Source organism: Haliotis rufescens, unplaced genomic scaffold, assembly GCF_023055435.1.
Source record: "Haliotis rufescens isolate VD_foot unplaced genomic scaffold, xgHalRufe1.0.p SCAF_20, whole genome shotgun sequence".
Taxonomy (NCBI): Eukaryota; Metazoa; Mollusca; class Gastropoda; order Lepetellida; family Haliotidae; genus Haliotis; species Haliotis rufescens.
In genome coordinates, this window is record NW_025963891.1 from 13,694,988 (window position 1) to 13,721,963 (window position 26,976).

General features: G+C 38.2%; 1 protein-coding gene across 1 annotated transcript in view; it reads left to right on the forward strand.

The window, feature by feature from the left end:
• Positions 1-1,555: 1,555 nt before the first annotated feature.
• LOC124131977 (cubilin-like) overlaps positions 1,556-26,976 on the forward strand; it is a 30,339-nt gene continuing 4,918 nt past the window's right edge. The window contains exons 1-21 of the mRNA XM_046495535.2: positions 1,556-1,575; positions 3,450-3,491; positions 3,881-4,044; positions 4,788-4,917; positions 5,664-5,693; positions 5,982-6,148; positions 7,211-7,340; positions 8,009-8,047; positions 8,663-8,704; positions 9,092-9,255; positions 10,533-10,662; positions 11,548-11,577; positions 11,866-12,032; positions 13,142-13,271; positions 13,990-14,028; positions 14,546-14,575; positions 15,634-15,794; positions 16,907-17,036; positions 17,404-17,433; positions 17,908-18,068; positions 25,602-25,731. Coding sequence (XP_046351491.2) covers positions 3,464-3,491; positions 3,881-4,044; positions 4,788-4,917; positions 5,664-5,693; positions 5,982-6,148; positions 7,211-7,340; positions 8,009-8,047; positions 8,663-8,704; positions 9,092-9,255; positions 10,533-10,662; positions 11,548-11,577; positions 11,866-12,032; positions 13,142-13,271; positions 13,990-14,028; positions 14,546-14,575; positions 15,634-15,794; positions 16,907-17,036; positions 17,404-17,433; positions 17,908-18,068; positions 25,602-25,731 — 2,032 coding nt within the window. The 5' untranslated portion in view covers positions 1,556-1,575; positions 3,450-3,463. The remainder of the gene's footprint in view (positions 1,576-3,449; positions 3,492-3,880; positions 4,045-4,787; positions 4,918-5,663; positions 5,694-5,981; positions 6,149-7,210; positions 7,341-8,008; positions 8,048-8,662; positions 8,705-9,091; positions 9,256-10,532; positions 10,663-11,547; positions 11,578-11,865; positions 12,033-13,141; positions 13,272-13,989; positions 14,029-14,545; positions 14,576-15,633; positions 15,795-16,906; positions 17,037-17,403; positions 17,434-17,907; positions 18,069-25,601; positions 25,732-26,976) is intronic.

Here is a 26,976-nt window from a genome sequence, read left to right on the forward strand (position 1 = left end):
GGAACAGTTCAGCGTCAAGAATGACTGAAGCATTCAATAAAGATAACAAGTTTATAACAAGTTGTTCAGATAGTGTTGATGTCTGAGATCTAAGCCAGGTCTCAAACCGCATGTTGGTATAATTAGTGTGCTCATTCTCTTTAATAATAATTAAACCTTGCAATATAAGAATGGATATAGTCTTTAATGATCCATGGCCTTTAAAGGCCTGCTGATTGAAACTTTGCTCAAACGGAAGACCCGGATTCTTTTGCAATAAGCACTCGCTGACTCATTTATAGGCCAGCGACATTTGAAAAAAAGTCTCGTGTTTGTATCAACAGAGGCAGAGAAAGTTGTCAATGGAATATATGTTTTGCACCCCATTCTCGCTCAAAAGTTTGAAAACTAAAGTTTTTAAGTACACAATCAAATCTGAGCCACGCAAGTTCTTTTTTCTTGCTCATTAAATGGTTTTACTTTAATTTTCTCAAGATCGATAAACAAGCAACATCGTAAAATTTGGTAAATACCTGAATGATATATCAAAGGCGAACTCTTTTTAAAATGATATTTTTGCTAAAACTTAATTGCAAATGATTTGAACATAATGTCGAAAAATTAAAGCGATATAAAACATGGTAAATAAAATTATGGGGGATGAATGATGTGAAATCCTATTTTCTTTGTCTGTCTATCTCTATGTTAAACTAGTCTCGAATAGATGATGGTTGGTGATGCAGAGGCGATAAGGCAGCAAGTACGGACATGTAAACGTGTAATCTGTGAACGATATCTTGCGACATAGGGATCACTATAAATACAACGAATATCACCAGTGGGTCGTCAGTTATTTCACGGCGATGGTGGAGGTTAAAGGAATGTATCTCCTTCTTGTTGTAGGAGTGCTAGGACGGTTAAGTCATTCATCGCTGTATCATTATTCAAATGAGTACTTATCAGCAAACCCATATTAAACGTAACTAAGTATACAGTAAACAACGTTTATAGCGAACACGCTTATAACGAACGGACGAAAACAACAGACCGGTCCTTTTTGTCCTGGACATTTACTGTATATACGTTGCATATATGCTTATAACGAACAACGGTTATAACGAACTAAAATTAGCAGTCCCTTTGATTTTGTTATAACCGTAGTTTACTGTATTTAAATGATGTTCTCATGGATGCAGTGAGAATAGAAGATAATTTCTTTTCTTAATTAAGGTTCCTGTCTTTATCGTTTATATACAGTAAACTACGTTTATAACGAGCACGCTTATAACGAACTGACGGATACAACAAACTGGTCCTTTTAGTCCTGGCCATTTGCTGTATATACGCTGCATATTATCGGTTCGTTATAAGCGTAGTTTACTGTATTATCCACTGTTATAGTTGAATCGTTGATCGTTCTGAGAGTACAAATTGAGCATCTTTCAACATTATATACATATGCATGTTTAATAAGGTTACAACGGTTACACGTTTACCATCAGAAATGTAAATATTAGAATAAGGGCAATAAATAAAGGACAGATTGCTTTCATGATAAAGAAATGTTGCAGGTGTCCTTGGCCTACACGACATCAGGTAAGACCTTTAACAAGATTTGCAAACAGTTTGACAAAAGCTTGGTCCCCGCTTACGCGTAATGGTTCTAAAACAAACGACTTTTGTCGCATATGATACCTATTCCCAATACTATGGCAGATATTTTCATCTTTAATGACGTTATAAGCACACTTGTATGCCGTTACAAAACTGTTAAGACATTGCTTGAAAGTAAATGTCCAAATTCAGGTATTAAATATGTAAGCGATAGTATGACCAACGATCAACTCTGTACACGTACGATGAGAACCCGACCACCCAGGTCATGGCTACATGGCCACCCCATCCTGGAGGTGAAACTGAATGTTACAGATATATTATTACCATGATATCTACCCCATCCTGGAGGTGAAACTGAATGTTACAGATATATTATTACCATGATATCTACCCCATCCTGGAGGTGACACTGAATGTAACAATGTATTATTACCATGATATCTACCCCATCCTGGAGGTGAAACTGAATGTTACAGATATATTATTACCATGATATCTATCCAATCTGGAGATGAAACTGAATGTTACAGATATATTATTACCATGATATCTATCCAATCTGGAGATGAAAATGAATGTTACAGATATATCATAACCATGATATCTACCCCATCCTGGAGGTGAAACTGAATGTTACAGATATATTATTACCATGATATCTACCCCATCCTGGAGGTGAAACTGAATGTTACAGATATATTATTACCAAGATATCTACCCCATCCTGGAGGTGAAACTGAATGTTACAGATATATTATTACCATGATATCTACCCCATCCTGGAGGTGAAACTGAATGTTACAGATATATTATAACTATGATATCAACCCAACCCCGGAGGTGAAACTGAATGTTACAGATATATTAATACCATGATATCTACTCCATCCTGGGGGTGAAACTGAATGTAACAGATATATTATTACCATGATATCTACCCCATCCTGGAGGTGAAACTGAATGTTACAGATATATTATAACCATGATATCTACCTCACCCCGGAGGTGAAACTGAATGTTACAGATATATTAATACCATGATATCTACTCCATCCTGGAGGTGAAACTGAATGTAACAGATATATTATTACCATGATATCTACCTCATCCTGGAGGTGAAACTGAATGTTACAGATATATTATTACCATGATATCTACCTCATCCTGGAGATGAAACTGAATGTTACAGATATATTATTACCATGATATCTACCCCATCCTGGAGATAAAACTGAATGTTACAGATATATTATTACCATGATATCTACCTCATCCTGGAGATGAAACTGAATGTTACACATATATTATTACCATGGTATCTACCCCATCCTGGAGATAAAACTGAATGTTACAGATATATTATGACCATGATATCTACCCCATCCTGGAGGTGGCACTGAATATTACAGATATATTATTACCATGATATCTACCCCATCCTGGAGATGAAACTGAATGTTACAGATATATTATTACCATGATATCTACCCCATCCTGGAGGTGAAACTGAATATGATATCTACCCCATCTCGAGATGAAACTGAATGTTACAGATAAATTATTACCATGATATTTACCCCATCTGGAGATGAAACTGAATGTTACAGATATATTATTACCATGATATCTACCCCATCTGGAGGTGAAACTGAATGTTACAGATATATTATAACCATGATAACCATAATCATGGAGGTTAGACGGCTTCTTAATTTGGTATTGCATTAACGAGTAATGTTGAAATGTGTGTTTCCTTCTTTCTTTGTAATGAGTGTACCTATACCAATATTGATAAAACATTGTGACTACTGATCGGTCAAAAGAAAAACTAAACCAATTCGAAACAATTTCAGGAACAACAGAGAACATGCGACACCAGACATCGGCGTATACGGGTAGGTCTTCAGTTGAATGAGAGCAGTTTGTGCGTTATTTTGGAAGAGATAGGATACATTAGAACCTATTAATGAGACAATAGAGCTCGAAATATGTATTCAACATGTCATAGGATATATAATGAACCTATTTCAAGGAAGGTAAAGATTATATTGACCTTTAAGTTCAATACTTTAATGCATCACGATATTTCATATAAAGAGTTTTGTGATAATTACAGTTATATTATGGTGGCTCTATTCCATACCATTTATAATTATGATGGGATCATATTCCCATTCGTTCTATAGATGATGTTGAATACACTCAGGGATGAATGTGGGATTTGATATATCTTTAACATGGGACAGTGATGTATTGAAGGCAATTCTCTATCTTTTCTCTTAAGCATGTGGAGGTCGTTCCAACGATTACAGTGATGAAATCCGATCACCCAACTTCCCTTACAACTACCCAGACAATGCATACTGTGAATACATCATTGATCCGGGCACTGATGTAATATTGAGAGTGGACACCTTGTCACTGCAAACATGCTGTGATCACTTGAAGGTGGAGTTGACCACGTCTGTTTTATTTATCTCCAGCCCTGTTTGGACGAAGTTCGCAATACTACTATCTACAAAGTACAAATCAATGCAACTACTGTAGAATATTTATATTCTAGAACAGAAATAGAGATGACCAGAGTGATATATGTTAGTTTACAATCGTATGTTTGCAACTATTTTCACCTTTCATTTTTTATATCAAATGCCGGTTACCGCGGCATATATCGCTTGTGTGAGATCCAGCGATAGGTCAGAAGACGAGTTTATTTCTTGATATCCGATTGGTCGTTTACATGAAAGATATCGTAAGAACTCTGCTTCAACTTGGCCCAACCTTTTTTCATTTAGCCTGCGTTTTTAATTTGTTCTAAATCAACACAACACTCACACACTTAAGCTGAAGTTCCAACTCTACGTCATTTCCAAGGGGAACCTCATAAAGGAACGTCGCCACTGTCTGTATTTCTCACAACTTTAACTCGTACAATTGTGTACATAATCACGCGCAGACACAATATTTTGGTAATTAATAGTGATTTCACTTTGTTTTTAAAACATGCTGCGACCACTGTTTCACAGCTGTTGTCCACTTATCCAGTCTATGGTTGTCAATATTTGTGTCCGGGCACACATTGGACTTGGACATTCTAATCTGTTCACAAAACTACAACATTACAATTACAACGCCATGTCACAAGACTGAATTCTATCAACACAATGTATTTTCTTCATGCCTTTCTCCAGGTGATGGACCGCTATGGCTATGAGTACCACATGTCGGATACCGAGGACATGATAAATGACTACTTTCGGATACTTTTCACATCTGATAGCAGCGTCTCCGACAAAGGGTTTAGAATTTCCTGGAAGCCAAGTAAGAGGGGCAGTTATAATAAATCACAACTAGTAACTTATGGGGCCATTTGTGATTCTGTCCAGAAGCGTACGGTTCCTAAGTCGTTATGCAGAGTTGCGTCCCTTTCCAGTGATTTGGTCCGCTTATCGTGGGTTCGAGTTTAAGAGTCCGCTGAATTGGACTAATTCGTGTCCCGGCATCTAACATCTGCATCCCCTTTAAACATTGCTTGTCGCGACATTACTTATATACTGCTCAATTCCATTTCAGTCTTGGTAATTCAAATATGTATCATTAGATTATAGAAGTTTCTTTTGATGCAAAAGTAAATCTTGCTCTCCTGAAATGTGGGGATTAAATGATTGTTTACTTAGTTCAATGTAAAGTTTCAGGTTTTTTTAAGTAGCCCTTGGTTATGGTCTGGAAAATGTTATGTTATAGATTACCTTGGAGTGAGTGAGTGAGTGAGTGAGTGAGTGAGTGAGTGAGTGAGTGACACCATAAATTCCCTTCACACATTGTACCAAGGTCGGGAATCGAACCCGGGTCTTCGGCGTTTTCCAAGCACCTGTCACAGTATTGTACTGCATACATTACAAGGACTGATTATAATGCGGATTAAAAACAGCTACGCATTGATTTGTGCTTGACCCATTTCCCTTTATCAACAGGAATAGGAAGTGTGTTTGTTTAAATTTTTATTATAGTTGTTAATGACGTGTTACCGTGAATATCTGATTTACAACTGTTATATGATATTGCAGGTCGGGATGTCACACCGCCTCATTATAACAGTAAGTTAAGACGAATGTACAATGAACCATTTTGACTGACAAACGAAATACGTTCACACTCACCATACATTTCTATTGGCTACCTTATATGTTTACTGAAAAGAGGAGGTAGAGTGTGCATTAGGCTGGATAAAAGCATTACATGTAAACAGTTTTCATTTTTTTTGAACCTTCCTAATTCACGGACCATTTGTATTAGATGGTTCAACGTCACATCAATGACCTTGCTGAATTGCTCTCCAGTATACGTCCATCAGATGTGTACGAACAAACCTAATTACATTTTAGACTGCGGATCAAGTTACAGCACCAGCTCATCCGGCACCATCACATCGCCGAACTACCCCAACATGTACATGAACAACGCTGACTGCGAATACATCATCAGCCCTGGCACCGACATCTATCTCCGAGTAGTTGACAAACGCCTTGAGGCGTGCTGTGACCATCTGAGGGTAAGATATCTCTCATCCTTGACACTTGACCTGATACATTTGATTCTCTGAGACTATGATATTTGTCAACAATTAGAATGTAGTTGTACCAGTATGGGAAAGCGTGAATAACTAAGTAGCTGGTTTTAGGAACAAATGCGCAGCCCATACTGCATGAAGCAACAGCCTTTCGAAAGTTGTCACGTGAGCCACATCCCTTCATAAGCGCGCTCGAAGTGGTCATCACAACAATCCACAGGACACTGTCTCTGGGTGAATGCGGACTTATTCATTTGAAATGATTTCCGTCCATGGCAACATAAATTCACACAAAAATTAGTATTTTTCCACGAGGCCAGTTCCGTTTACATAAATAAAAGACATCAACTCCAGAAAAACCCAGTCCCCTTTATCCGTCGAAATGGATTCCATTGGATTCCAGAAAGGCAAAATAGGGGTGAAAATTAAATGAATGGATCACTGAAAATCAGTAATGATACCAGGTGTCATGCCATACCCGTAGCACCCCTCACACAATTTGCATACAAAATTAGGTGTCGGTTTGTTGCCTGACAATGCACTAACTGGCGTTGCAGTAAATCAAAGTTTCTGGTAAGTTCCAAAGCGTAATACGCTTCTTCCTAAATGTGGTACAAAATGCCACTAGTTCGAGAAGTGACAAAAACATTCACTTTCAGTTCAATGACGCCATTAGTAAGCGAGAGTACATTTAACAGGGTCACGCAATGACAAGATGTGATATTTTGGCGCGAATTCTCGTTCGTTTTTGTTTTGTTTGTTTCAAAAATACATTTAGTATATCAGCACGTATTGGTATATTTGGTAATAATCGTATTCTACTTCGCTTCTTATTGGATAAACAGAACGGATATCAAAGACTGTTTACTAATATGTATAAGTAATAACATTTAGAATATACTTATATTAATTATACGATCATAGACGCAATAATAGAATATATATCTTGTCATCATCATCATAGTTTTGAAATATCATTCGTAAACTTCACATTGTAAATGACTCAACTAAGACTGTATATCCAAGAGCGATGTGATGTTGCAGATATATGATCAACATGGAAACAAACTGACTGAGGATTCAAATGGTGGTTTCTCCGGCAATCACTTCCGGGTGGTTTTCACCTCCGATAGTAGCGGTGTCGACAAAGGATTCCAACTACAATATGAACCAGGTATGTGATTGTTTTTTTGTTTTATTTTACCGTAACTGTTGCGCATATCCTACGTAAGGTTTACCTATTTATTAGAATACGAAGCGTTGCTTGTGTTCAAAGACCCGTGAAAGATCCTTGGTAGCATAGGTCTTCAGCAACCCATGCTTGCCGTAAAAGGCGACTATGCTTGTCGTAAGAATCGACTAACGAGATCGGGTGGTCAGGCTCGGTCTCGCTGACTTGGTTGATGCATGCCATCGGATCCCAATTGCTAGGATCGCTGCTCATGATATCAATCACTCGATTGTCTGGTCCAGGATCAATTATTTACAGACCGCCGTCATATAGATGGAATATTCCTGAATGCTGCGTTAAACAACAAATAAACAAACACAATAAAGCTTGTGTTTATCACCAAGTGTTGAATATACGTGGGGATTGTGTTATGGTGTGCATAACTAAATGATGATTGTATCTCCCAAACACAAGGACGTGGTTTGATATCTGCTTCTAATGTACATGGGATGTGGATTGTTGCACACCATTCATTGTGATGTTTTTCAACGATATAGACCGGCACATGCTTATGTGAAAGTGGTTTGCATTTACTAATTGGAAATTATAAGCAAGACTTTACAACCCAGATTTAACAATTGATCAATGTCTTTATTTTATACTTGTTATAGACCAACATTCACCCTCGACAGCTGTCTATCCTATGACAGGTAAGAAAACAACTCATGTTCATATTTCATAGCTTTAAGCTTTCATTGTTTTCTCTTATTGTCAATTATCGTTTAATGTCTTAAAACCAATCATATATTATTCAAAATAGTTCATTATGAATTACATTTTATTTGTACCATTGTATTGTTTTATTGGAGAATTGTACCGCAAATGAGATAGAATACTTAGGAAATAAAACTCAAATAAGTCTTCAAATAAATATTTCAGTGCCATATGAATGAGAACTATGGTTGCAAATGCAGGTATTCGATTTAATGCACATTTACAATAACCACTTTCGTAGTTCTGTCCCCTTTTACTAACCATTAAACTATTTGTGTTGACATGACGAGATACAAGTAAATCAGTTGCAATATGTCTTCTGGTCGTGACCACCCTGAGATCAATAGTTTTAGTGTGCATTCCTGTCTTCTCTGTACTAATTTGGAACTGTTGGTATAACTCGTTGTTTTGAATACCTTGGTTAACATTAAATGTTATTGAATGGATTTTGTGGATCACAATTTGCCCTCGAGAAAAGGAAGCAAGGAAAACCTTTCCCTTTTGTCATAGATTAAACGTCCATTGTGTTCTTTTGTTTGAAACAATTTCAGGAACAACAGAGAACATGCGACACCAGACATCCGCGTATACGGGTAGGTGTTCAGTTGAATGAGAGCAGTTTGTGCGTTATTTTGGAAGAGATAGGATATATTAGAACCTATTAATGAGACAATAGAGCTCGAAATATGTATTCAACATGTCATAGGATATATAATGAACCTATTTCAAGGAAGGTAAAGATTATATTGACACTTAAGTTCAATGCTTTAATGCATCACGATATTTTATATAAAGAGTGAGTTTTATGATAATTGCAGTTATATTATGGTGACACTATTCCATACCATTTATGATGGGAGCATACTCCCATTCGTTCTATAGATGATGTTGACTGCACTCAGGGATGAATGTGGGATTTGATATATCTTTAACATGGGACAGTGATGTATTTAAGGCAATTCCCTATCTTTTCTCTTAAGCATGTGGAGGTCGTTCCAACGATTACAGTGATGAAATCCGATCACCCAACTTCCCTTACAACTACCCAGACAATGCATACTGTGAATACATCATTGATCCGGGCACTGATGTAATATTGAGAGTGGACACCTTGTCACTGCAAACATGCTGTGATCACTTGAAGGTGGAGTTGACCACGTCTGTTTTATTTATCTCCAGCCCTGTTTGGACGAAGTTCGCAATACTGCTATCTACAAAGTACAAAGCAACTACTGTAGAATATTTATATTCTAGAACAGAAATAGAGATTACCAGAGTGATATTCATATATGTTAGTTTACAATCGTAAACTATTTCACCTTTCATTTTTTTACATGAAATTGCCGGTTACCGCGGCATATATCGCTTGTGTGAGATCCAGCGATAGGTCAGAAGACGAGTTTATTTCTTGATATCCGATTGGTCATTTAGGTCTTGAGGACTCTGCTTCAACTTGGTCCAACCTTTTTTTCATTTAGCCTGCGTTTTTAATTAATTAATTAATTTTTAAATCAACACAACACTCACACACTTAAGCTGAAGTTCCAACTCTACGTCACTTGCAACAGGAACCTCATAAGGAACGTCGCCACTGTCTGTATTTTTCACAACTTTAACTCGTACAATTGTGTACATAATCACGCGCAGACACAATATTTTGGTAATTAGTAGTGATTTCACTTTGTTTTTTTAAACATGCTGCGACCACTGTTTCACAGCTGTTGTCCACTTATCCAGTTCTGTTGGCTATATATAGTCATGATGCGAAAAATCAAACACTTGAACAGGTGTCAATCTGATTTTCATAGAAAGTATTTCAAGAATGGTTCCATGATGTAACACCGAAAAGCCTAACCGCCTAACGTTCGCCTTTTTCTTATTGAGCCATTCATGTAATTTTCACGGCTATTTTGCTTTTTACTCACAGTAGGATCTGTTTCGGGGGATAATCGAGACTGGTTATTCCCTGACGATGAGGTTATATATTTTAAAAGTTGGCATGACATGGATAGGAATCAGTGTTTAGGAAATTGCTTCCAATTCATTCTGCTAGGATACTAGTTGGCAGAAAAGTTTGTTGTCTGTCTACATGGCAATGTAACCTTTGCAACTTATTTGCACAAAAATACTGTGTTGGACTGTCTAAAAACTGTTAAACATTTTAGTAATCAAGCGTAATTATCATATGTCGAATATGGTATCGTTGCTACCATGCAACGTATATATGCCTTTCCCAGTTGGTATGTGAATAGCAAGGTTGCCACAGTTTATGCTTGTCAATATTTGTGTCCGGGCACACATTAGACTTGGACACTCTAATCTGTTCACAAAACTACAACATTACAATTACAACGCCATGTCACAAGACTGAATTCTATCAATACAAATGTGTTCAAGTATTTTCGTCATGCCTTTCTCCAGGTGATGGACCGCTATGGCTATGAGTACCACATGTCGGATACCGAGGACATGATAAATGACTACTTTCGGATACTTTTCACATCTGATAGCAGCGTCTCCGACAAAGGGTTTAGAATTTCCTGGAAGCCAAGTAAGAGGGGCAGTTATAATAAATCATTACTATAGTTACTTATGGGGCCATTTGTGATTCTGTCCAGAAGCGTACGGTTCCACATTCGTTGTGCAGAGTTGCGTCCCTTTCCAGTGATTTGGTCCGCTTATCGTGGGTTCGAGTTTAAGACGCCACTGAATTGGACTAATTCGTGTCCCGGCATCTAACATCTGCATCCCCTTTAAATATTGTTCGTCGTGACATTACTTATATACTGCTCAATTATATTTCAGTCCTGGTAATTCAAATGTGTATCATTAGATCATAGAAGTTTCTTTTGATGCAAAAGTAAATCTTGCTCTCCTGAAATGTGGATATTAATTTTTTGTTTAATTAGTTCTATGTAAATTTTCAGTTTTGTTTGGAAGTAGCCCTTGGTTATGGTCTGGAAAATGTTATGTTATAGATTACCTTGACGTGAGTGAGTGAGTGAGTGAGTGAGTGAGTGAGTGAGTGCGTTTTAAGCAATATTCCAGCCTAATCACGGTGGGGGACACCAGAAATTGGCTTCAGACATTGCACCAATGTCGGGACTCGAACACCTCCCCCACACCACCCCACCCCACCCCACCCCCCAGATTACCTTGGAAATGTAATGATATGAAGTTTGAGTATGAAAAACAAGGTAAACGTAAAGTAATCAGACAACTTCTCCAAGCACCTGTCACAGTATTGTAATCCGTATCCTACATTACAAGGACTGATTATAATGCGGGTGAAAAACAACTACGCATTGATTTATGCTTGATCCATTTCCCTTTATCAACAGGAATAGGAAGTGTGTGTTTGTTTTAATTTCTATAATAGTTGTTAATGACTCGTTACCGCGAATGTCTGATTTACAACTGTTATATGATATTGCAGGTCGGGATGTCACACCGCCTCATTATAACAGTAAGTTGAGACGAATGTACAATGAACCATTTTGACTGACAAACGAAATACGTTCACACTCACCATACATTTCTATTGGCTACCTTATATGTTTACTGAAAAGAGGAGGTAGAGTGTGCATTAGGCTGGATAAAAGCATTACATGTAAACAGTTTTCATTTTTTTTGAACCTTCCTAATTCACGGACCATTTGTATTAGATGGTTCACCGTCACATCAATGACCTTGCTGAATTGCTCTCCAGTATACGCCCATCAGATGTGTACGAACAAACCTAATTACATTTTAGACTGCGGATCAAGTTACAGCACCAGCTCATCCGGCACCATCACATCGCCGAACTACCCCAACATGTACATGAACAACGCTGACTGCGAATACATCATCAGCCCTGGCACCAACATCTATCTCCGGGTAGTTGACAAACGCCTTGAGGCGTGCTGTGACCATCTGAGGGTAAGATATCTCTCATCCTTGACACTTGACCTGATACATATGATTCTCTGAGACTATGATATTTGTCAACAATTAGAATGTAGTTGTACCAGTATGGGAAAGCGTGAATAACTAAGTAGCTGGTTTTAGGAACAAATGCGCAGCCCATACTGCATGAAGCAACAGCCTTTCGAAAGTTGTCACGTGAGCCACATCCCTTCGTAAACGCGCTCGAAGTGGTCATCACAACAATCCACAGGACACTGTCTCTGGGTTAATGCGGACTAATTCAATTGAAATGATTTCCGTCCAGTGCAACATAAATTCACACAAAAATTAGTATTATTCCACGAGGCCAGTTCCGTTCACATAAATAAAAGACATCAACTCCAGAAAAAACCCAGTCCCCATTATCCGTCGAAATGGATTCCATTGGATTCCAGGAAGGCAAAATAGGGGTGAAAATTATATGAATGGATCACTGAAAATTAGTAATGACACCAGGTGTCATGCCATACCCGTAGCACCCCTCACATAATTTGCATACAAAATTAGGTGTCGGTTTGTTGCCTGACAATGCACTAACTGGCGTTGCAGTAAATTAAAGTTTCTGGTAAGTTCCAAAGTGTACTACGCTTCCTTAAATGTGCTACAAAATGCCACTAGTTCGAGAAGTGACAAAAACATTCACTTTTAGTTCAATGACGACATTTTTAAGCGAGAGTACATTTAACTCTGGCAGTGTCTGCTGCCATGCTTCTAAAGTGGATGCCAAGATGTCAGGGTCACGCAATGACAAGATGTGATATTTTGGCGCGAATTCTCGTTCGTTTTTGTTTGTTTGTTTCAAAGGTACATTTAATATATCAGCACGTATTGGTATATTTGGTAATTATCGTATTCTACTTCGCTTCTTATTTGATAAACAGAACGGATATTAAAGATACTGATACTGGTATGCATTAGTAATAACATTTAGAATATACTTATATTAATTATACGATCATAGACGCAATAATAGAATATACCATGTCATCATCATCATAGTTTTGAGATCATATCATTCGTAAACTTCACATTGCAAATGACTCAACTAAGATTTTATATCCAAGAGCGATGTGATGTTGCAGATATATGATCAACATGGAAACAAACTGACTGAGGATTCAAATGGTGGTTTCTCCGGCAATCACTTCCGGGTGGTTTTCACCTCCGATAGCAGCGGTGTCGACAAAGGATTCCAACTACAATATGAACCAGGTATGTGATTGTTGTTGTTTTTTATTTTACCCTAGCTGTTGCGCGTATCCTACGTAAGGTTTACCTATTTATCAGAATACGAAGCGTTGCTTGTGTTAAAAGACCCGTGAAAGATCCTCGGTAGAATAGGTCTTCAGAAACCCATGCTTGCCGTAAAAGGTGACTATGCTTGTCGTAAGAATCGACTAACGAGATCGGGTGGTCAGGCTCGCTCTCGCTGACTTGGTTGATGCATGTCATCGTATCCCAATTGCTAGGATCGATGCTCATGATATCAATCACTGGATTGTCTGGTCCAGGCTCAATTATATACAGATTGTGGAGATTGTGTTTTGGTGTGAGTGAGTGAGTGAGTGCGATTTTACGCCGCTTTTAGCAATATTCCAGCAATATGACGGCGGGGGACACCAGAAATGGGCTTCACACATTGTACCCATGTGGGGAATTGAACCCGAGTCTTCGGCGTGACGATGTTTCGGTGTGTATAACAAAATGATGATTGAATCTCCCAAACACAAGGACGTGGCTTTGATATCTGCTTCTAAAGTACATGGGATGTGGATTGTTGCACACCATTCATTATGGTGTTTTTCAACGATATAGACCGGCACATGCTTTTGTGAAAGTAGTTTGCATTTACTAATTGGAAATTATTACCAATGCTTTAAAACACAGATTTTCACAATTGATCAATGTCTTTATTTTATACTTGCTATAGACCAACATGCACCCTCGACAGCTGTCTATCCTTGGACAGGTAAGAAAAGCATTCATTTACATCTTTCATCGCTTTAAGCTTTCATTGTTTTCTCTTATTGTCAATTATCGTTTAATGTCTTAAACCAATTATATATTATTCAAAATGGTTCATTATGAATTACATTTCATTTGTGCTATTGTAATTGTTATTGAAGCATTTTCACACAAATTAGACAGAATAGATAAGAAATAAAACTCAAATTAGTCTTCAAATAAATATTTTATTCAGTGTCATATGAATGAGAACTATCGTTGCAAATGCAGGTATTCGATTTAATGCACATTTACAACAACCGCTTTCGTAGCTCTGTCCCCTTTCACTCACCATTAAACAGTTTGTGCTGACATGACGAGATACAAGTAAATCAACCACATAAGGCCTTCTGACCGTGACCACCCTGGAATCAATAGTTGGTGTGTGCATCCATGTCTTCACGTATACTAACTGGAAATAGTTGGTATAACACGTTGTTTTGAATACTTTGTTAACATTTAATGAATGGATTTTTTTGCAGATCACAATTTGCCCTCGACAAGAAAAGCAGGTAAGCAAAACCTTTTCCGTTTTCATAAATTTAACATTCATTGTGTACTTTTGTTATGAATTATTGTTGTTTAATGTCTTGTGAACAAACATCTACACATGTGTTCTTCGCGTTTTTGCTTGTGTGCTGTTTTCACAAAATATAGGACATAACGACATTGCCCCCCCCCCCCCCGTCACTTCATGTGTTCAGATCATCGTTCAGAAAATATAACTTGCTTGTTTGTTGCTTAGCGCTGCACAATATTTTAGCTATATGACGTCGGTCTGTAAATAATCTAGCCTGGACCAGACAATCCAGTGATTGACATCATAAGCATCGATCTACTTAATTAGGATACGATGTCGTGCATCAGACATGTCACAAAGCCCGAACATCTCGATCTATTCAGTCGCCACTTACAGCGCATGTCGCCCTGGACGTATATTCTTACACGAAATTCCACTGGTGTTCAGAACAAAAAGAAAACATGCCACGAAGATAATAGGATGCAAAACATGTTATTAATATAGCATGACAGATTAACATTACCAATATGAAAGAATCGGGTGATCCTTAACTTCTTTTGAGTAGTATACATTAACGCTGAATAATCTTGAAACATCTAATTGACATATCTTAAGGCACAGTTGACATCATGTTGTTGAACGACAAATTATCACTTAAGAAAGAACAAAGTTGAGTTATAGCTGTGCATATTCTGTCTGATCACTACAAGTTAGTTTCCCCAAATGACATAGGGGGTGGTCGGGTAGCCTAGTGGTTAAAGCGTTCGCTCGTCGCGCCGAAGATCCGGGTTCGATTCCCGACATGGGTACAATGTGTGAAGCCCATTTCTGGTGTCCCCCGCCGTGATATTGCTGGAATATTGCTAAAAACGGCATAAAACCATACTCACTCACTCACCCAAATGACATAGACATACATAATTGTTGAATTTCGATGATTTTGTTGAGTTCTTGCTGTACACATTGATGTTCAGAGAATGTAATGATGGATTTCATTTTGATTTATGGTTAAGAAATGTATATATTGAAGGTAGTTCTTTTCTCTCAAAGGGTGTGGAGGACTCTACACGGCGCCTAATGGTGTAATCAGATCACCCAACTTCCCTGACAACTACCCAGACAATGCATACTGTGAATACATCATAGATCCGGGCATTGATGTAACATTGAGAGTGGACACCTTGTTTGAAGCATGCTGTGTTCACGTGAAGGTAGAGTCGACCACGTCTGTTTTATTCATCTCCAGCCCTTTCCGGACGAAGTTCGCAATACTACTATCTACAAAGTACAAAGCGATGCAACTACTGTAGAATATTTATATTATAGAACAGAAATAGAGATGACCAGAGTGATTTTGTTAGTTTACAATCGTATGTTTACAACTATTTCCACCTTACAGTTTGTATATCAAATACCGGTTACCGCGGCATATATCGTTTGTGTGAGACCCAGTGATAGGTCAGGCTGTTTCTTTCTTGATGTACGATTGGTCTATTGACATGGACAACAGCGTGACGATTCTGCTCCAACCTGGACCATTTTGTTTTCATTTAGCCTGCTTTTTTAAAATCAATAAATGTACTCACACACTTGAGCTGAAGACCTCACAGTGTAGTCCATGAATGTGACGTCGTAGCGGAGCAAAGTTTCAACTCTACGTCACTTGCAACAGGAACGTCTTAAAGGAACGTCGCCACCGTCTGTATTTCTCACAACTTTAACTCTTACTACTGTGTACATAATCACGCGCAGACACAATAGTTTGGTAATTCGCAGTGATTTCACTTTGTTTTCGTACAGTTTAACGAACCAAATAAACCAAAAAAAGTCGAATAAGATAAGTATTTCTATTACTCAGAACGGTATTTAAGAAATAAACGACGAGGTGGAGTTGTTGATCTTACAATAAAACGCTGCAGGCGCAGCCCCGGGTATTTTATTCTCCCTGCATATTTTTACATTTTGCCATTTGTACAGCCTCATTATGTTCAATATTGTGTCGTGAAATAAACCACGCCTGGTTCGCCTTTCTTCTTTGCGATTAATCGCGTAGCTGTCTTATATTGAAAAAATAATATATCGCACCCTCGTGTTGTTTGAAATCAAATGTATCAAAACTCGCCTACTCGATAACCCTGGGAAATGGCCAAGTGTCGAGTCTTAATGTTTGCCTGTGTTTTGTCTAGGGTGAGACGAAGACATTCCTACTTTTTTCTATTAACAAAAAATAGTTTTGTTTGCTTTACAATCTCAATGGGGAATCACAGGTCTGCATTTTTATAAGCACCATGTTTTCAAGTATTTTCTTCATGCTTTTCTCCAGGTGATGGACCGCTATGGCTATGAGTACAATGTTTCGGATACCGCGAATACGACTAATGACTACTTTCGGATTGTTTTCAAATCTGATCATGGCGGCACAGGCACAGGATATAACATCTTTTTTTTTCCAAGTAAGAGTTGACAGTAGGGGAATACCAACTGTAACTTGAAACAACTTACTGGTTCACAGGGATGAAGGCTTTTGCAAACGTCCCTCATTCACCCATCCATGCCAGGATTGTGATTCAGCATCTTTTACCTGTGTGACCCCTGACCTTACTTCCACGCCGTGATATAACTGAAATGCTGTTTGAAATGACGTTGATCCAACTCACACATGGTTATTGAAATCTATATGTTAAAGTTTATACTACCAGGTGATAAATCACATATTCTTTCATGAATAGGATGTGTTTTCTTTCTTGGTTTCTATTTCTCAGATTAAGAATTTACTAATTACTTCAAACGTTTTACTTACAATTTACACTTGTATTACAGGTAACGACATCAATCCGAAATTATATTACAGTAAGTGAAGGCCATCAATAATGATATACCCATCAATGTACACGTTTAACTGACAACCAAATCCGTTGCACACTTTCTCAACTTTCGAAAAACGCCCCCGTATTAGCGTTGTTGAGCTACACAAATATATTAGTTACATGACCTTAGTATGTTACTGACCCGTGAAGAACCGGGATAGAATAGTTCTCCAGCAACCCATGTTTGCCGTAAAAAGCGTCTAGGCTTGTCGTAAGAGGCGACTAACGGGATTGGGTGGTTAGGCTCGCTGACTTGGTTGATGCATGTCATCGTATCCCAATTGCGTCGGTCGATGCTCATGATGTCAATCACCGGATTGTCTGGTCCAGACTCGATTATGTTCAGACCGCCGTTATATAGCTGGAATATTACTGAGTGCGGCGTTAAACAAGAACAAAATTTCAAAATGTTACTGCTCAGTAGACATCCAGTAGATGAAGGCTAAATGCATTCCAGCATCAACGTACAGCACCAGCCTGTCCGGTATGATTACATCCCCAAACTACCCCAACGACTACGTCAACAACGCTCACTGTACATACATCATCGATACTGGTACCAAAGTCTACCTCAGAATTACTGACCAACAACTCCAGCGGTGCTGTGACCATCTTATGGTATAGTATCTCTCATCCGTCTTGACACTTAACCTTAAACGTATAGCACTATACGTCTATGATTGTGTTAACAATGTGAATGTATTACCATCTGAAGGAACTGTAGATTGTTAGATATTCACATTTTCTGTTCGGGTGTCAGACATTGAGATAGCGACCAAAACAAACCACACATAGATACTGAAAGCACAGAGCGCAATATACATACACGTAAAGATGCACATACTGTCAATACACACGCAGTAGAATACACTTACTTGGTAACACTTGGAAAACGGCAAATAATCTCTAAAACAGTCACATGTACGTATATTTTTTGACAAAAATAATTACAACTGTACAAACATTTTGCAACATTCATGTAGCAGATGGCAGATGGTTCTATGAAAGATGGATGTAAATAGGATTATATACCTTCCCGGCTAGATTTTCAATCGAGTTTTTATCCCTGGGGAATGTCCTGCTCAGAGAAAAGACGGCTTAACTCTGGATAATACGCAGGTAGGAAGGACTCTTTTGTAAGGCTGTCCTAGCAGGGTATTATCCAGAGAACTGAAAGCCTTCTTCTGCCCCTAAATAGAATTACTCACCAGGACAGATTACTACTGAACATGTTGAAAACACGAAATTCATATGAGATCTTTATTCAACTAATGTTACAAAATTGATAAACAAACATATATTTCTGCGACTTTTGTGAGAGTTGAAATTAAAGAGGATTGATACAGGGGGATTTTTAAACCTTTGTCGATAAGTTGGAACCGGCGACCATTGCCGCTACATTGGAACCTTAAACCTTTGTCGATAAGTTGGGAGTGTCAACCGTTGTCGCTAATTTGAAACTTTCAACTTTTGTAACGAGACAAGATGGCGGACAGGTGAAAAGCGGGTGTTTCAGGTCTCTCAATACGGTTTGTGTGAACTGAGTTTATATCTACATTAGGCGTTCAAACTAACTGAATCAGAAATGGGAATATCTGTGGAGCAATTCCGTGCAAGGATTGGATTGTTTGCACCTGTTAATATAACGATTCTGACGAAAATCAGTCGACGTGCTGCTGCGTCCCGTCCTCCGAGAAGGTTAGTAATGGTGGGCCTCGCTACCCGTTCGACTGTACTGAATCTGATACTCATTCTGCTACTACGTGCCGGGGTAGAACAGAATCCTGGGCCACGTACAGGGATCAGAGATGACCAGGGACCTACTACCCGTGGTAATCCTCGCCAGTTACGTTTGACAACAGAGGGTGAGTCTGTAAATCTTGACTCAGTCATGGACGCCTTGAACAAGCTCACACACAAGGTTGACGATATCATGAAATCGAACATTGACTTCGGGTGTAACCTCGATAATATTGACTCAACTCTTGTATCTGTTACTACTCATCTCGCAGAGGTGAAATTAAAATGTGAGAAATTGGAATCGGAAAATGAGAGACTAAGAAAATATATGTATAATCTTGAAGATAAGGTTGATTACCTCGAGAATCAGAGCAGACGATGCAATATTATCTTCCACGGCGTAGACAGGGCGACGGATGGCGAAACATAGGATGACTGTGAGAATGTAGTGCGTGAGATCATTAAGGATAAAATGGAACTGGATGAATCGCATATTGTTATACACAGAGCCCACAGAATCATTAATGGAAAAGCGATCATAGCAAAGATACCGGACGATCATGATAGGAAACGGATATACGAAGCGGCAAAGAAACTTAAGAGTTTCAATATGTGGATTACAGATGATTTTTCAAGATTGGTCAGGGAAAAGCGGAAAAACCTTAAACCTATGTTGACGAAAGCCAGGGAAGAAAATCGTAGAGCGGTTCTGCGCTTTGATAAGCTGATAATTGACGACCAGGTTTTCACGTACGATGTTGACAAGGATAGGGTGATTGAATTAGATCGGCGTCGGGGTTCCCGATCTGCACGTGCGGGTAGTCATCAGAATGTCAACACGGATTCACGTGATACTACATAGGAATGTGGCCGGGCCCACAACAGCGACATTGACAACGATGATCACACTGTATCTGTGAATGATGACGTGAGTGACTGTCAATTTATTATTAAACATTTTGAGTTTATGTCATGGAACATTAATGGTTTAAGGAGGAAGTTGGATAATACTGAACTAATTGATTTTTGTTCACAGTTCAACATTTTTTGTCTTCTTGAAGTTTGGAGAAACTGTGAGAAAGACATGATTGCAACAGTGTTCCCCGGTTATTGTGTTTATGTAAATTACAGAGATTACAATCCGCGAGGCGGTGTGGTTGTATGTGTTCGGTCTGAACTTGAGCGCTATATCAAGTATGTGTGTCTAGATTTCACCGATATTATATTGGTAGTCTTTGAGAAAAGTTTGTTCAGTTCATTGTATGATTACATCTTTGTATTTACATATATACACCCTACTGGCTCCTCTGTGGTAACAGATGTTAGACCACTGCAAGGTATAGAGTATCTCGAGCAAAGCTTTTTATTTATTACTAATCATTTTCCAAATGGTAAGTTTATAGTACTTGGGGATCTTAACGCCAGGTGTGGAAATCAGTCCGATTTTGTTGTGCATGATGGGAATCGGTACATACCGAGCTTTGAGGACATGGACTATGTGTCTGATTCCTTTGACACTCCCAGACGAAGCCGTGATGATGTATGCAATGAATATGGAAAGGAACTCCTAGATTTATGTTCAACTCATAACATTCACATGTTGAATGGGAGATGTGAGGGTGATACAGAGGGTAGCTTTACTTGTTTTAAAGGAGACGGAGCAAGCTTGGTTGATTACTGTTTATGTTCAAGTGACTTATTTACCAGAGATATCGACTTTACTGTACGTACACGGTGTGAGTCTGATCATTTTCCAATCGTTATGTCATTGCAAGTACATACTGACAGTACAACGGAGTACGGGGCAGAAAACGAGGAAAATAATATAGCATCATATACTAAGATATGTTTGGAAGGACGCTGTTATTGAAACGTTTCGGCAGTCTGTCGCTGATATGTTATCACCTTATGTATTAGATAGTGACAGAGACCAGGTTCCACTTAATATCGAGTCTGCGGTAGAAACTTTGGTTGATGTATTTCATATTTGTGCTGAGTCTTGTGGTCTTTTAAAAAAGAAGTAGAGTACTGTTTGCCGGACTAAGGATAGTAAGAATTGGTACGATGATGAGTGTATGAAATTAAAAAGACAAAAGTTTAATAAACTTGATCTATTCAGAATCTCAGGAAGTAAGGAACTTTTGAAGGAATATGTTGTAATTAAGAATAAATATAGAGAAATGTGTAGACAGAAGAGATTGAAGCATGATGAACATTGTATAAATGATCTGGTCAATAATAGTAAAAGTGGTAAATCCTTCTGGAGACGCATCAACAATATTATTTCTTCACCTTCTGTGACAGGGAACCCAGGTATTACCAATATGCAGTGGACCGAATATTTCCAGCATGTGTTTAATTTAACTGATATACTTGTGGATGAGGACAATCTAGATGAGGCAGAAACTTTTATGAACAATCATGATATTAATGAGTGCAATTACTGTAATGATGATGTTATGAATAATGTCCTTAATGCTGATATAACTGAAGAAGAAGTATCATCAGCTATACATAACTTGAAACTGGGTAAATCGGCTGGACCGGATGGAATTCTACCGGAAATGGTGAAATGTTGTAGTACTTCAATCATATCATACTTAACTATAGTTTTTAATAGGATTATGCAAAGTGGTGTATTCCCTTACGAGTGGGCAAAGGGTATAGTAGTTCCCCTGCATAAGAAAGATAATATAAATGATGTCAATAATTATAGAGGAATAACGCTGATGGATGTATTTGGAAAGTTGATGACAACAGTATTAAATAATAGACTCAAGACCTTTGCCGACGTTTATGATACAATCCCTGAAGCTCAGGCAGGATTCCGAAGCGGATACAGTACAATTGATAATATATTTACATTACAATGTTTAGCACAAAAATATCTCTCTAAACGTCGGGGTAGATTTTATTGTTTGTTTGTTGATTTCCGTAAAGCATTCGATTCGATTAACCGAAATCTCTTGTGGTATTCATTAATGAAAAATGGAATACATGGTCGTTTACTGGTGGTTTTGAAGGATCTATACTCTAAGATTCAGTGTGCTGTCAGGACATCAAATAACTCTCTTTTAGATTATTTCGAATCACTGAGTGGTGTAAGACAGGGCTGCGTGTTGAGTCCTTTTCTGTTCACGATGTTTATCCATGAATTACAGTCAATGATAGAAAGTAGTGATATGCGAGGGATTTTTATTGGAGAGGAGTTTATGGACATATTACTTTTACTATATGCAGATGATTTGTGTATTTTTGATGACACAGTAATAGGTCTGCAAAGAAAAATTGATATTTTATCAAATTTTTGTAAAAAGTGGGGACTTGAAATTAACATGTCTAAAACCAGAATTTTGGTTTTCAGAAGAGGTGGTACTTTAAGGTATGATGAACGATGGTTTTTGAATGATAAACGTATAAATGTAAGTACTTACTATAGTTATCTGGGTGTTCTGTTTTCAAATAGATTGTCTTGGACTAAATGCATTGATACTCTCAAGATAAAAGCCAATAAGGCTTTGTTTGCCATTAAACAATTGCAATTTCACTTTGTAAATATGCCAGTTAACATTTTATTTAAAATGTTTGATATTAAGATAAAGCCCATTCTTCTTTATGGTGCTGAGATCTGGGGCTGCAAAGGTAGTCAAATTGTCGAAACTTTTCATACTAAGTTTTGTAAATTTGTTTTAGGAGTTGGTAAATATGTATCAAGTACGGCAATATTAGTTGAATGTGGAAGAAGCGGTTTGCATGTGGATTATCATATGAAGTGTGTTAAATACTGGTGTAAACTGATTAGAATGAATGATGAAAGATATCCCCGACAGTGTTATTTGTTAATGAAGAAGCTGGATGAATGTGGTAGAATTACTTGGGCAACTCATGTTAAATATTTACTCGACATATATGGATTTGGTAATGTGTGGTACGAACAGAATATTGGTGATGTTAAGTGTTTCTTGCAGCTATTTAGACAACGTTTGTTGGATTGCAACAAACAGAGTATACAGATGAAAATTTATGAGTCTCGTAAATTAAGGTATTATTCACACGTCAAGATATTATTGGATATGGAATATTATGTTACAGCTTTCAGAAATAGAGACCATAGACGTATGATGTGCCTGTTGCGATTAAGTGAATTGCCTATATGGAGTAATCTGGGTAGAAGAGAGGATATTGATTCTTCACAACGCTTTTGTCGGCTATGTAACAATGGTTGTATTGAGGACGAAGTCCATTTTGTGTTTGTCTGCCCGTTTTACGCAACAATAAGACAAAAGTATATTCCTGTAAGATTCTATAACAATCCATGTATTAAGACTTTTAGTAATCTCTTAAATAGCAAAAATGACTGTATACTCAGAAATGTAGCTAAGTATGTGAAGGAAGCCCTATTAGTACGTACCAAGTCCTAATATTATACCCTTAAGATTGTTTGCAATGTAAATTGTCTCAATTGTATATTAATATATATAACTGAAATGTACATGGGCCTATGGCCTCCCATACATGAATAAACACACGTTGTGAAATAGAATTACTCACCAGGACAGATTACTACTGAACATGTTGAAAACACGAAATTCATATGAGATCTTTATTCAACTAATGTTACAAAATTGATAAACAAACATATATTTCTGCGACTTTTGTGAGAGTTGAAATTAAAGAGGATTGATACAGGGGGATTTTTAAACCTTTGTCGATAAGTTGGAACCGGCGACCATTGCCGCTACATTGGAACCTTAAACCTTTGTCGATAAGTTGGGAGTGTCAACCGTTGTCGCTAATTTGAAACTTTCAACTTTTGTCGATAAGTTGGAACCAGCAATCTTTGTCACTACATTGGAACTTTCAACCTTTGTCGATAAGTCCACCTTTGCGGGAGTTTGCGAAAAACGTCACAATGGCCATTTGGTCGTCACTTGTTCTCTCGTACACACAGACCGCATCACTCTGTGGCCAGTATGTTTACGCACTGTCTGCTCGTCGATGTGCGCCTGGTAGAGGCGTGTTGACGCCATTTCCCGAAGAGACTGATTTGTCTTTTTTCAAGAGATACCAGCTGCTGCACAAATCGGCTTTTCGGTATCCTGAAGGGTGTTGTGACCTTTTTGAAGCATCTTTCGAGTTATCGTCACACATTTGCGGGTTGCAAAATAAAAACTAGTTGAAAGTAACAGATTGTCAATGAAACTATGCAAAAAAATAAATATTCTAAAATGTCATTATATCGACAACTTAAGTAATTTATCCCGACCTGGGAACACGTATGCCTTCCCTAAATGCACTTCTCCATTTGTTAGGTTCAATAGTACTGAAATCGATTAGGCGGTAAACAATGAGCGTGGAGCTATTTCATACTTTGAATTTGAAAGAATACTTACCTGAGAGATTTGTACTTCTGGTACATGCGGACGTAGTATGTTTTCGTTGGCACGAACATTCTTCGGTACGGCCTTTCCAGGATTAGTCTTCAGCGAGTCTTCCAGGAATCTAAGTACCGTCGCCCACTACCGTCAATATGAGGTCCCGTTATCTCCGGGTCCTTGAACATCCTCAGAACACGGTGTTCTCTATCCCCAAATAAAGCGAAGTTCAGTCCTGAATTATGCAAACAGCTGATTTGGGGAATATTCTTAATTTATGCATACTTAGATTTCTTTAAGCAGCTGACCTCACCCTCATAACACTGTCTAAACATTTTCTTATTTCATTGAGATGTAGGCCATCAAACAAACTGAACTTCGAATCTACAGCCTCAAAGCAGTTGAAAATAAAGCAAATATGACATAAATGGAAGGCGAAGGATACAGACTTCCATCCTGTTTCCTTACCTCGTAAAGAAAATAATTTAAAGATGTCAGATGTCATTTGTAGCAAATTCTTCTTCAAACAAGCTGCCGGTAGATGGTGGTTTTAAGATATGGAACGTTGACTGCGTTCTTCTTGCCATCGTTTAAATATTGAAAGCACCCATTCACTTTTGTACTTTAAGGCATACTTTCCCCGATTTTGGCCTCTAAAATCTCCTCCGAGAATGCGAAAGTGAATATTGTCATTGCAGAGTTTTGACTGAGTCAAAAATAGCTCTTCACAGTCAGACACGGTTCGCTAGCGCGTGATGCACGTGCAAAATTTTCTTCCGCTAACCAATCTTCGCTAACGGGCCGATGATGGCCGAATACAGCCGAACAAGACATTGCACCTGAACATCTCGGGGAGACACAGCTTCGGTTTAAAATCTACATCAGAAAATGTGGTCGATAAAAAGTTGGATAAAGCTACATATGGAAGGCCAAGCTCCGCGCACTTTCCCTCCGGCGAGGACCTTTCATCCATACAAAACCCGAGGAAAGAGGCTTAATATTTCACTTATTATATAAGAATGAGGTGATATTGCAGATATATGATCAACATGGACACAAACTGACTGAAGATTCAAATGGCGGCTTCTCCGGCAATCACTTCCGGGTATTGTTCACATCTGACAGTAGCGGTGTCGACAAAGGATTCAAAATTCAGTATGGACCAGGTATGTGTTCATGTTTTCTTTATCACACTATTGCAACTGTCGCAAGTATCCATTACTATATATTTGAATACAACGATGCGTGGATTGCGTGAATCACCAAGTGTTGATACAGTTTGTATCCCCGAACACTTGGTAAATATGATACAAACTGTACCATGCTATAATATATGTGTATAAAAATTTGCCGCAGTTTGTAATTGTAACTGATAATTTCTCCTAAACACAAGGACGCGTCTGGAGTAAGGTGATGTCGAAACCTATGATTGTGCGTTCGAATCCCGGTTCGCCCCGATTATGTTTCTAGGTTTGTCAGCACCATACCCGTGCTCGTGGGTAAAGTGGTAAACGTCTGAGACCTGCATCACTTCGGGCTTTCCTCCCACATTAAGCTAACATGCCGCGATATGACTGGAATACTGTTAAAAGCGGCGTTAAACCCAACTCACTCACTCACTCATAGATGCGATATAAACCGACACATGTATCCGTGGAAACTTCCCAACGGTAAAAACTGGGTATAACTCTTTATAACCATGTTTTCAATTTGACCAGTGTCTCTATTTAAACATGTTACAGACCAGCATTTACTCTCGACAGCTGCCTATACCACAACAGTAATGAAAATACATCGGGTTTTTTATAGCTTTAAGTTTTCATTATTTGCTTATATTTTCCAAAAGCAATTAATATCGTAACAACATATGTTTTTCCAAGTGTCCCTAATACTTTCTCAGGGGCGGTCGGGTAGCCTAGTGGTTAAAGCGTTCGCTCGTCACGCCGAAGACCCGGGTTCGATTCCCGACATGGGTACAATGTGTGAAGCCCATTTCTGGTGTCCCCCGCCGTGATATTGCTGGAATATTGCTAAAAGCGGCGTAAAACCATACTCACTCACTAATACTTTCTCAGGAATTACATTTCATTTGTGTTTTTGTATTTTAAGATTTTGACAGAAAATAGTTTAAATAAACCTCAAGTGTAACCTCTCGTAGTAGCCAAGTCGACTCCAACTGCACTGTTGGCCAGGCGTGACCTCTTTACGTCTGGTTCCTCTATACCACTACAGTGGGGCATATCCTAAGACAATTATTTATCAGAATGAGAAGTGTTGCCAGCGTGTATTAATAAGTCTCCATAATATGTGGATGGTGTTAAGTTTATGTATACATGTTTGTTGTAACTCCTTCTGTTAATGTGAGTAATCCCCAAACGCAAGGATGTAACTTTAATATTTGCTTCTAATTT